At 32.9% G+C, this 13268-nt stretch overlaps 1 protein-coding gene across 2 annotated transcripts; it reads right to left on the reverse strand.

Annotated features, from left to right (window-relative positions):
* On the reverse strand, positions 1-10619 carry LOC109593935 (exportin-1). 2 transcript variants are annotated; one of them, XM_020009069.2, is made up of 7 exons: positions 10498-10619; positions 7287-9339; positions 5236-5412; positions 4884-5174; positions 4551-4823; positions 1330-1692; positions 1-1264 (listed from the first exon to the last, which is right to left on the reverse strand). In XM_020009069.2, the coding sequence occupies exons 2-7, from the start codon at positions 9240-9242 to the stop codon at positions 1118-1120; spliced, it is 3207 nt and encodes a 1068-aa protein (XP_019864628.1). In that variant the 5' UTR covers positions 9243-9339; positions 10498-10619; the 3' UTR covers positions 1-1117. The 2 variants fall into 2 exon arrangements, with proteins under 2 accessions (XP_019864628.1, XP_049823138.1); XM_049967181.1 differs by lacking the exon at positions 10498-10619 and adding an exon at positions 9398-9450.
* Between the last annotated feature and the right edge of the window lie 2649 nt (positions 10620-13268).

Raw genomic sequence — 13268 nt, forward strand, 5'->3', positions numbered from 1 at the left:
TGTTTTATAAGTTTTATTATTGAAATGATCACAAAATATTAACAACTACAGCTACAGATTCAATCATTGTACACGGAAGATGTGAATCTTCATAGCACAAGTGTTATATACTCTAAAAATTGTTTTTGAAAGAAAAATGACCAAAATAATATAATAATAAACAAGAAGCATTTATACAAAAGGCAAACTAATGCTAATACCATGTGAGATAACTGCAATAAATTTTATATGACATAAAAAACAACGCCATAATCTAATAGAATAGAATAGAACCGAACCTCAACCAATAACGGCCAATATTTACAGCAGTCCGAGGCTTACAGAGCATTTCAGCTTGGCCTATTCAAATTTTAATTTGCGTATGGCGAAACAATTTAAATGCACGAACGAAAAACAGTTTTAGTATTTTTTACAAGTGTTATAAAAATGTACAAATTTTTTTGTTATTATAATTTCATTTAGGAGCTAACATTTTCTACAAAACGAAACTCTGTAAACTATCAAATCAATCAACTGAAATACTTGGTTTAGTTTATAAAATGCAGATATAAAAAATTGGAGTGATGCAGGGGATATTTTTGCACTAAAAGAATGATTGATAATCTAAACTATATGATTTTAAATAATACAAAAACAGCCAATCATACTTTTAAAAAATCACATACATAACTTTTATTCAGAGCAGTTCAATGAGAATAAAACAAGTTTTGTGTTTTGTGCTTTGAAACCGCGAATTATCACAAGGATTGAAGGACACATAATTATGTAAATGGTACATAACTGAATTATTTTCAAAGATGATGCCAAATAACATGTTAAATAAAGAGAATACGTAAATTTGGTATTATACTTACTACAGATTTGGTATTTGGTCAAAGAAAATAATGTTTCCGGTAACTGAAACTTTTTATTTCTTTAATTAACATGGTATCCATACAAAATAATTATTAAACAAGACAAAAAAAATCATAAAAAATTAAAAAGCGCTCCAGCTAAATCGCACAAAACACATTCACAAATTATAGACCATAAATTCTATTGTTATTTCATAACGGACGAGATAAATAGAAAAATATCGATCTAAATGTTAATATTACAGCATTTAAAATAAACTCTGCTAATCCTGCATCTCTTCCGGTACTTCATGCGGATTCAAAATGCCCGGCACGGTCAGTTGGACGCGACGTTTCTCCGCCTGCGCCACCTGCAAAGCCTTCTCGCGCTCCTCCAAGAACAGATCGCTGTCGTCCTCACCCGTGTATTCCTGCATCACAAAAAGATACGAAACAATTTAACAACAAAGCAACGGAAGACGATCCGACCACTCACTCTAATCTGGACTAAGAAGTCCCTTAAATGCTCCTTGAACGCCGGAATGTCCTGGTCCAAGTTGAACATGCCCTGAACCATGATCTTGATCTGGTTGTCGGTGAGATGGGGGAACGCAGATCTGAGTAGCGTCGCCGTGAATTCCTGGATGTACAGTACGTTATCGGCGACGGCGACGGCACCGGGTGTCGCGGCGGCGGGTCCCAGTTGACAGTTGACGCGGCCCGACTCGACCAACGAGAAAATGTAGGCGAGGATGGAGGCGTGCATCGAGAGGCCTGCCGTGTGTGACGTGTCCGTCACCACGCTGAACACGTGCTGCAATATGTCTGTCAAGTATGTTTGGTAGAAGCTGGGCGCCGCCTGAAACAACAATGTTCATATAGATTAAAGGTTCAAAAAAATTCGATTTTTGTAAATAAAATTAATAACTAGTAATCATCCAGATAATTATTAAATCTTAATAAAGTCAAATCTGCTTAACTCGAATCTCTAAGTCGAAGTTAACTACTGTTCCCCACACATTTTGTATGATTTTCGTGAATTTTATTTAATATCTTTAATCTCTAATGTCTCTAACTCGAAAATCTATAAATCGAAGTACATAATGACTCTTCAATAATAAGCTACATCTAAAAGTGGAAATTACAAAATCTCTAATGTTAAATGTATTGAGTGTACTTAAATTGTGGCTTCTGGAATTGTACAATAAATTTTTGCATCAAACTAGAAAAGTTTTATTTATATTGATTGCATTCTTTTAAACAGATTTTTCAGCCTCTTGTCCTGGGTGTATAAAGCTCTAAATTTTATTACCGACACCGAAAACTCTCCTCCTTACATTCCCAAACTCGATGTTCTCTACTCTATTAATATTGTTGTAACCGTATGGAACGTGGAAGTAAACTAGACAAGAATTCATAATTGTTTTGGAAAAGCCAGTTTTGGAATCAATAATTTTTATAAGCAAGATGATGGAGTTACATTATTACAATTGAATAAATAACAAATCTTTCAATAACAAATAATCCTAGAAGCTGAAGAGTTATTTAATAAATTTTTGAATTTTGTAATAAAAAGGATGGAAATTTTGATGAGGACAAGATTAACAGCAAAATCCCACAGAAGATGAAATTATTATTTAAGTAGGCAATTAAGGTCAGCTTGATGAAAGTGAAACAAAAGAAATTCTAAGGTGAAACCAATTGAGTTAACCTATGAATGAAAATATTTCCGCTTACATTTTTAATTCAGAGGTTCAAAAATAAATAAGGTAAAAAATTATATAAATATCTAATAACGGATTATTTAAAAAAAAATTTTTGATTTAAAACAATACAGACAAATAACGGCAGAGAAACGATATAAATGACAAATTTGGAAACATATTACTAATGAGAAATTAAGAAATATTGATAAGAATAAGATGGAAATTTTGATGAGGACATGATTAACAGCAAAATCGCACAGAAGATGAAATTATTGTTTAAGTAGGCAATTAAGGTTAGCTTGATGAAAGTAATGCAAAGGAAATTCTGAGGAGAAACCAATCAAGTTAACCTACGAATGAAAATATTTCCGGTTACATTTTTAATTCACAAGTTCAAAAATAAATAGGGGAAAAATTATATCAACACCTAATAAAGAATTATTTAAAAAATAATTTGATTTAAAACAATACAGACAAATATCGACAGAGAAACGATATAAATGACAAATTTGGAAACAGTGTTAATAAAATTTCTTTTATTATTTAAAACATAGCATAAAGATATAAATTTTTTAACAGCGTTAAAATATGTCTAGTATATATGATATGCTGAAGATAAAACTAAATCAAATAAAAGCTTGATATTTTATACATTTCAATTTCTCAGTATATTTTTACATTTCCTTCGCATAAATTGTGGTTTCTGCCTCTTTGCGACTGAGATTAATATTTCAATATTATATACGTTTAATCTAGTCAGTAAGAAAATAGTAGTTCTTACTGAAGCTATTTCATATTTTAATCTTTAAACTCTATATAATCCCTATATAAATTTGGATCTAATAAAAACATTTTTAAAACATTAATGAAAGATTGTTTAAACATCATAAGTACATGAGAAAAGTGACGAATTTGTTTAAAAAATAAAAACGACACACAATCTGGTTGTTTTTATTTTAGACTTTTGTTTACGGTTATTTCAAGAACGATAATCTTTCCTTCTAATTTAGAAACTGAAAATGCCGAAAATTAGTAAAACGGTTTCACCAAAATTTAATTATTAAGTCTTGCACCACACTTAAAATGACAGATTCACTATAATTCAAGAAATATATGTATGTACCTTTAACGGTTTTTGTGTAAATAATATTAAAATGCAGCAAAAAATTTAATTAATTATGAATAAAATAAATCGTAAAAATGCCATTAATTATTAATTAATTCGACTACAAATAATCTTTGTCACATAGGTAAATTATTCAAAGATTGGGCAATCAAAGGAATGTTACGAGAACCATTCAACGGCGTAATAAAACCGGATGACAATTGCAAGTGAAGTGCATAGTCCACACGGTTATGAGAAATAGACAGCTACATACCACACATTTCGAATGTAACCATAAGAACAAAGGTTAGTGGTCCCATTTTTATCAAAATTGGCTTTTGCTAAATAGCAAATGTCCTTTTTTCGGATAAAAATAGGATAGGTGATTGATGACATATTCGAGTTCAGAGAAAAATAATGTGCTCACTTTCGCCTGTCAAATGGTTGCATATGTGGACGCAAGTGACTTGTTCTTAAATCTTGCTTTGGTAAATGTTCATATTCAATGACTAGATAAAATAACAGATATCGTTTTTAATAATAAAGTTCGTTAATTGGGAAAGTATTTTATAGTGTTGTTAACTTAATTTTTCTCTTATTGGTAAACGTTAAAACACTTTAGGAGTAATTTATAAATATATAATAATATGTATAGCATAACAGCATTTTTGTTTTGTTAATTTTAAATCAAATAAAAAACAATAGAGTGAATTGTTGAAAATTACCACCTTTACACACCAATATGCTACTTCATGTCTAGCATGCATGTATAAATATTAATTTTTATGAGTATTTAAAAAATCCTTTAACATTATCCTATTTTATTCCAAAAATTTAGCTGTAAACAGGGGTTAATTGTGGTAATTACCCCGAGCCTCGATTTTTAATCAATATTAACAACTATACCTGTTCGTGTTGTTCCACATTTTGCAACAACTTAAGCAAAATCTGTAACCCTGTGTCCGCCACATTTCGCATCGTATGCTTGAACGCCCAAATTATGCTGTCCAACACCAACTTGAACTGTGCGGGCGGTATGCTGAGGAAGGCGGGGAAACAGTGATTGTTAACCGCCTGCAGAAGCAAGAAGAAATTGGTACGGTGGTCCGGATACTCCTCGAAATCTTTGTTGATCATCGCCAGCGTGCACTCGAAAACCGCGTCGAAAATTTTCGGAACCTACAAAACGTTAACGGTCAAAGTAACCGGTTTCAAAACAACAACCGGGTTAATAGTTACTTCTGAAGTGATGTGGCTCTCTAGCTTGTTGACGATGGTGGCGATCGCACTCAAAACTTCCGGCTCTCGGGCTGACGGCACGGCTGTACGTTGATAATCTAAGAGAACGGCATCCAGGAACGGCGGAATAAAATTCTCGAGCACCATAACGTGATCGTTCGATCTGGATATCCAGTCGGAGATCAATTTTAAAGTTTCTTTTTTCACCACCCGCATCGCCTTGATTAGCGGCTGTTTTGTCACCTGTTCTCCGTTTAATGCGATTGCTGCCGTGATATTCTCTGACATTACCTAAAGAAAAACAAATTTGTTGGTCACATTAACTGAATAACGCAGGAAAGTGGTTAATTACTTTGTAGACGTTGAGCATGTCGAGGTATATCCGTCCTAGTTGTACCACGTAAGCGTGATTTAAAGCTTTGCAGGCTCTGACGTTTGTTTTCAATATGCTGGCCAGTTGTTTCACAACCGTTATTTCTTTCAGTACGTCCACGTTTTTACTAGCCTGGCTGATTTTTTCATCCCAAACCTGAGAAAAATAAATATTTCAAATTAGTTTAACAACCTTAAAAAATTAATATTTGAAAATAAAAATTGATAATACTTTTTTAAATGAGTAAGATAACAGATTATTTTTGAAAAAAAAAAGCACAAGAAAAGAATATATTATTAGGTCTGGGAAAAAGTATTTTGATTTGTGCTTATGATTTACTCTAATAAAATGTAAACACATTTTAACTGTATATATTGTTTAAAAGCTTTTTTAACAATTATATATTTTTTCTATATTATATTCAATTTGTTTAAGTTATGTGCTATAATTCCTGCCAATTTGTATTGTATTCAAAAATCAGCTTAAAGCAACGAAAGCGGTACGTTGCTTAGCAATGCTTTTAGAAAAGGTGTAGTAGTGATAAAGTCGTATAAATTTGATTTTGTCGGCTTAAAAGCAAGATCGTCCTGAAACCAGTATCAATAGGGAAATAAGGAATATCCCGTCCAAAATCCTTATGAATTTGTTTAGAAATAGGCCAGTCAATAAACTATGATTAATCAACTATTAGGAAGAGAATTTTTGAAATAAATTTCGTCAAGAAATGGATAAAATTGTTTTTAGTCTTAAATATGTGAGTATAACAAAATTAGACGTTTGACAATTGTCAATTCACCCTTTGCATGCAACGTTAATGAGCTTTATATATTCTATATAGTCAATACAAAGCTCATATTACATAGGATGAAAAACAGGTTGATTACAATTCTCTTTCGTATGGACAATGAATTCAATCTGATAAATTTGGTGGCACAGATCCCAAGCAAGATTTTGATAATTTTGGGTAAATTGAACATGAATTTACATATTGATTACCTACCAGGGAGCTCAAAGGATCAATGTTCACTGTCTTCTGTCTATTCTACTTACACTATGCTGATCACATTCATGAAAAGCTTTTTTAATAAATAAAAAAGCAGTGCTTCTCTTCATGGCGTCACGTAGCATTATAGACTCAAAGAAAGCTTCATATTGTTGCTAAACGAGAAGTTCAACCTTTTCCACCATATAGTCTAGATATTTCTCCTTGTGACTGTTATTTATTTTTGTCATGGTCCAATTTTTACGTAATAAAGATTTAATTGTGAAAAGATTGAAGTTGAACTTTCCTTTCAACTCCAAGAACCCAAAATATCTGATGATATTGGTGATTATTTTGATGGATAAGTTACTTTAAAAATTAACCATAAATTTACCTTTTTTGGTACATAATAAAATGTGTTTTTCATGTTTTATAAAGTTATTCGGCAGATGATGACTGAATTAATTTTAGACATCTGATTAATATTAGTGGAGAATATTAATTAACAATAACAAAAAATAAATACAATAAGGTTTGCTTAAAATAACCCAATTTTTATATTAATATATGTTTTCTCAAATTTAAAACGATTAATTTCCACTGTTCAAAATTTGTTGAAGAATAACCTTTATATATGGAAAAAAATTGTTTTAGAAAAATCATTAGAGTAAAAAAAACTATAAAAATAAACTCCACAATGTTTCCCCCTTTTTACGAAATTAATAATAATAATAATAATAATCCAATTTTCATCTGCCAAAATTTGTTAGAGTTTGTAAATCATCCTGAACGATGTTTTTATTAAATATTTCAGAATTTCATCAATTTTTCATTAAAATTTCAGATTTTTCAAATTTATTAACAAATGAAATAAATAACAAAAACAATTAACAGTGAAAAACATCTGTGGATATAAAGACAAAAACGTGTCATTTACTATTCCAATTTAACAAACACGTTTTTCTTACGTCTGGTCCACAAATAGCTTTGATTTTCTTAAAAGTGGACTAATCATCCGTCGAATTGTTATCACGTGTTTGGTTATTACCTGATTGGGTAGTAACATATATTTTTCGATGAGGGCATCCTGGGTGGCGCTGTCAACCTGCGCGGAGATCATGTAGCCGACTGCTTCGTAAAACGTGTGCACCTGTTGCTGCTGCAGGTCGCAAATGATGGTCGAGATGGAGGCCAGGATGTCCTCGATGAACGGACAGGACTCGCCAATCTGTGTCGTGACGAAATGCCTGCGACATTTCAGTGCGATCTTAATGAAGGTGTCGCAGGCCATGTCCTGGACGCCGTCGTGTGTCTCGTGCATGAACTCGAACAGTTTATTGACGACTGTCTTGAGGAACTTCCAATGGGCTTTAAGGAATCTGGGATATTGGCCGACCACATACATAATGTTCGAGGCGATGATCGCCTTATTGTCCTTGCCACGTTTCTGTTCGCACAGACCCAACAGATCCTTGATGACGGTGACCAGGAAACGTTTCTCGTCCTCCTCGTGCATCGCACCCGATATGCTGCCTATAGCCCAACACAACGTGTTCAGATTCTTCCACGACCATTCTGTGCCGTTCACTTGGTTCTGTAGCTTGTTTGTCATTATCCGTTCCGTATCTGCGTAGTCCAGATGCGTCAGATAGACGAGCGTCTCCCTCATGTTTTTATACAGATTAATGGAGTCCGTGTCCTTCATGAATTCCCTAACTACTTCGCCATTGTCGTTTTCCACGACCAACACTTCTTCCGGTCTCGCCATCCTGGAAATCATTATATAACGGACTTTGTTTAAAACGTCCTGATATAGATTCCTGCGACTGCTGGACGAAAAGAATATCGGTTGGCCAACTGAGTACGGCACTTCCCTGTACAGTTCCGACGCCAGTGTGTTCCAGTATTCGAGACAAATTTTAAAGATTTCTACCTCCTCTACTTCGCTGATAAGCACCAAATACCTCAGAGCATTCCTCAACATGTCGACCTGTACGGAATTTTCCGCCAAGCTGCCGTGCTCTTTCAGGAACGCACAAAGGAACAGCGCCAGATTCTGTATGAAGTTCTGCTCCTGGTCTTGACCGCAGGCGTATGCCGTCTTGATGTCGGTTTGCAGCGGCAGCATCGTTTCCAGCTGCATCATGGTTTGCGTGAACAGCTGCACGAACATCTCGTCGTAATTGCTGACGGTCACACCGGCAATTTCGGTCAGACACTTGAGACTGACGTTACGGAACATCGGAACGGGCAGGAATTTAAAGACCAACGTGTTAATCAACTTGGTCTCGAATATATATCCGAGTGGAATCCAATTTAGGAAACGCAGAAGCGTTTCCAGCGTCGCGTTAACTAGCGGCGGATTCTGCGAGTTTTCCAACACGAACTGACACAAATGGAAGATGGCGGAGAATTCGCTGCACATCGTGTCCTTTAAATGTTTTGCTTTGGTTTGAGTAATTTGACCGGAGGAAAAATCGAATAGTTCCTCACTCAACAATTTCAATATGATCATGTTGTTCTGGCAGAGGCTCTCGTTTGTTTTGCTGGCGCCCACTATATCCGGGATGAAGCTCTCCCAATTTTTCGGCCATTCCCTTTTCAACACCTGGACCAGAATCATGTTCAGTTTGTTCAGATAGGTCTTGCTAGCTTCCAGGGTCTCCGGATTCGAACTGGTCTTGATGATTAACGATACGATATATTTCTTGATGCCTTCACACTGATTTCTGGGCAGGACCTTCCACCGCGTCTTTATCACCTGCTCGAGTATCTGCAGGGCGTAATACTTGGTCTGTTGGTTCGTCGAGAACTCTAGTATCGTGTCGACACGCGTCCACGCGTCCGGATGCTCCTTGAGTGTGGTCAGCACCTCTTGGGCGATGCGCTGTGTCTCGCCGTTGCCCGCGTACATGCTCACCACGACGCTGTCCAATAGGTTGATGTCCAGTTTCTGGTTGAAGTCGAGGAGGGCCGCGGCCGCTTGGTGACCGAGTGCCGCCATTTCTGTTTTTCTATTTTTCTCTTCAGTGTATATTGTGTATATATGTTGTTGGTTTGTTCTGGTTCAGGGGTAGACAATCATTCCATCAATCACGCTGCTGTAACACAAATAATTTTATTTTTTATTGAATATGTCAGAAATACAAATACAGTTACATATGAAAGAATTTTCTATAATTTTCCATTTTCAAACTGTTAATATAAGAAAGCTTTCTGTGATCCTTAATCTTTCTTTTGCCAAAATCTAATTGATGTAAGTCAAATTTTGACAATTTTTTATTGACATAAATTACATTAATTGGTATTATTAAACTTAGTTTGTTTTACTCATAACTATTATATGAGTGTGTATATTTTACAAAATGAATTCAAAATTACTAGTTTAATTTTTGATTTAACTATAACTACTCATATTTCTAATAATATTACTCAATTTAAACACAATTTATACAAGCTGCAAAAATATAAAATAGAAACATTGACCTTTACTTTTCTAAATTTACATGAAACTAAATTATAACAATATTTTCAATTCAATAAATTAATATTAAGTAATTTTAATCTCAAATTAAAACTATAATAGAATGTTTAAACAGAATTTTATTGCACGTAAACATCAAAACAAATAAATATTTCAAACTTCAAATATAAGATTCTCAACAAACCGAATAAATATAATCAACTACACAATTAGTAAGAAAAATTAAAAACACTCTGATAAGTGGAGTTTCAATAGGATATTTTAAACCCTTGAGAGGACAATTTGTGAAAACTTAAATCCTAAAAACACAAAAAAATACAAAATGGTTGAGAATTTGAAAGCAGTTTAAAGCTAAGCTTTAACTCCTTAACAAATTTCTAAACTATCCGTACCAAATCGAAAATTAATCAAAACTGACGACAACATGTGCCATCGTCAACTTAATTATCTCGCCGAACATTTCACAGAGCTTGGGCCAGTGTTTTAACCCTAAAAACTAACCTACTTCCAAAGTTGATGCAATGTCAAAACAAAGCGCCAAACTAACCCCAAAAACAACAAACCATCGAAAATAGGAACGACCAATCACAGAAACGTGACCAATTGCGGTTGAAATCGCTCTTTGCGTGTGCCGTTTGTTCAGTTTTCGAGGCGAGTTTTAACCCCAAAACACACGGGATATTTTGGCACTCGGTTTCCAAAGTCTGCATGGAAACGTTGGCGTGACGTTCGATTCGGTACGACGTTTCGTGGATGGGTTTATTCGTTTGCTTACTGTTTGTCCGTCGTTGCGGCGGTTGAAAACACAAAATTCCGAGCACTCGCACAAATATTCTCGCCACAAAAAGCGCAAAACCAAAAACGAACGGCCGATAAAGTCGTTGCCTCAATTGCAGATCACTGAATTGTTTAAGTTGGTTACGTGACTCGCCGCGATGTCGCCACCCGTACAAATTTGTTCGTCGCTTTGCTTTATTTCCCGATTTTATGACTAGTTTCGTTCGGAAATTGAAACAAACGACACGAACAACTGTCAAAATTAAACTAATACGTGTTAAATTATTTATACCTACATACATACATAATAAATAAATTGATAAGTTCTGCGCATGCGTTGTAATAACGCACTTTTCAAAACGCCAAGTTTGTGCTGAATTGCAGTTATTCTTGTTATTTTATAAGTTTGTGGTGTTGATTTTCAGTGAAGACATCACAAAATACGTATGAGTTATAGTTGTCAACCTATTTCTTGTTGACTTCATTTAGAAATTTGTTTTAAACGCATATTTCCGTTGCCGGTGGAGATAGACGTTTACCTTGCGAAAAATCAACACGTTGTATTCGGTGACGGCCTTTTTGTAAACATAAATCACTGGGAAAATCGACAAATTATTAGGCGTGCAACTTTAGGTTGAAATGTTTATAATTATCTTATAATTGTTCCAGAATTACAGATAAAATGCAAATTGCATGCATTTAAATTGGGCGCATGCGTAATTGATTGTCATGTTTTTAAACATCTTTAAATTCGTATAAAAACGTTGTTTGGCTCTTTATTTTACGATCGTTTCGTGTTCAAACATCAAAAATGTAAGTTATTTTTGCCAACTGTTATATGTAATATTGACTCTGATTAAAAAATAATTTAAATTTACCATTATTTTATACTGTTTTCTTATCTTCTGAAATGTTACATATATTTTTCTGGTAACATTTAATTTGCCACTAATTTATATTATAATCAATTTGTTTTATACAATAATTTCGATGTATCTCTCCACCAATTTCGGAATATAACACATGACATGTAAAGTTTTTCCAGGCTTGAATTGCTGTAAAGAGATTAATGACACACTTGAAACCACATGTTTTCTCAAAGGTTGATGTCTGGAGTTTAAGACGGCCAAGTCAAATTATGAATGCTCTGATATTTATACTAATTACTTACAATTTCCAATTTGTGTTGTCATGTTAAAACACATTTCTTAACAATATTGTTTTAAATTGGATTCAAAATTAAAATAATAAAAACTACTATTACTCATAATCCTAATAATATTACTCATTGTAAACATTTATTCAAGCTACACATATATGAAATAGAAATATTAACCTTAATATTTCTAAATTTATGTACAACTAAATTATTCCGATGTTTTCAATTCTGTAGGATTTGGTTTTATTTAAAAAAACGTGACATTTTGTCCACAAATGAATATTTTCCTGCTTTACAATTGAAAAAAGTTTATCAGTGGGAGGAAAAATTAAAAGTTTTTGAATTAATTTCACCATTTTCTTCCATTGTACTCATTTATAACATAAAAAGTTTTTCTTGTTAGAATTATCTTTTTAATTGCAAAACAAGTTAATTAATTTTTGTTTTATTACTTTATTAGTAAAATTACAAAGGGTATTAATATAACTAATAAATTAATTTTTAGACATCCAAGTTTTGGTCAACATAAATGCTGACTTAGGCTGGCTTCAATTTGGTAGAAATATTAACCTTTATATTTCTAAATTTATGTACAACTAAATTAATCATGATCATCAATATGTTCAATTTAATAAATTAAAATCAAATAATTTTATTTTCACATTAAAATTATAATATAATGTTTAAATATAATTTTATTGAGCTTAAGAATGAAACTAGGCAAATATTTGTCTAAGATTTTCTAGACTTGAATTGCTATGAAGAGATTAGTGATAAACTTGATACCACATGTTTTCTATAAGGTTGATGTCATGTTAAAACTCATTTATTAACAACGTTGTTTCTGCATTAAGTGGAAGCAGATAAATCCCTGTAGTATTAATTTTGGATTTTAAATTTAAATCTGTTCTTTAAATTAAAACAATGACTAGTTATTTGTTAATGTTAATAGAATTGAGATAAAATCAATAAAATATTAGAAATATCATGTAAAATAAATAAAATAAGAGAAATAGTTATTCTTTTATTCGATTTTAGAAAATTTGATGGACTAACAAGTAAAAATGTAACTTTATGATGTATTTTATCTTATATAAATCTTATATAAATATTATTATTTATTAGGTTACTTTATCTTATAAGAGGTTTACTTTAAAAATACTTGTAAAAAATATATATTCATTGAATTTGGAGTTAATTGAGGACAGCCCACCAAGACAGATAATTTGTTGTCTCACTTATATAAGTATATTATTGGAGCATAATTCTCTCTCAAAACCGAGTTCTCATATTCAGACCATAAGCGAAACTCGACCAAAGTTGGTAATGACTGTACATAAATTGGTCCTTCTATCCAATGAAGGAGCCTTCACCAGAAGCAGATAATAATCCTCATTATACAGTGTGGCCCATTTGAAAGGGGAACAGGCATAAAATTTGTATTTTTTATCGTATTTTGATAAAAAATTTGTTCTATTGTAAAACATAAAAATATGTACAAAACTACTGGATAATTTAATTAGACATGAAAATTGACATTACTACACCACTAGATTAAACTCCCCCTGAAAAGGGTATATACCAAATATCAAAAAAAATTACGCATATTT

This window comes from Aethina tumida, chromosome 5 (assembly GCF_024364675.1).
Source record: "Aethina tumida isolate Nest 87 chromosome 5, icAetTumi1.1, whole genome shotgun sequence".
Lineage (NCBI taxonomy): Eukaryota > Metazoa > Arthropoda > Insecta > Coleoptera > Nitidulidae > Aethina > Aethina tumida.

Coding starts and splice junctions, on each gene's coding strand:
- LOC109593935 (XM_020009069.2), bottom strand. CDS start 9,242: ATGGCGGCACTCGGTCACCAAGCGGCCGCGGCCCTCCTCGACTTCAAC. Junction 5,175..5,235: donor ACATGCTCAACGTCTACAAA/GTAATTAACCAC, acceptor GTTTTTCTTTAG/GTAATGTCAGAGAATATCAC. Junction 1,265..1,329: donor ACTTCTTAGTCCAGATTAGA/GTGAGTGGTCGG, acceptor TTTGTGATGCAG/GAATACACGGGTGAGGACGA.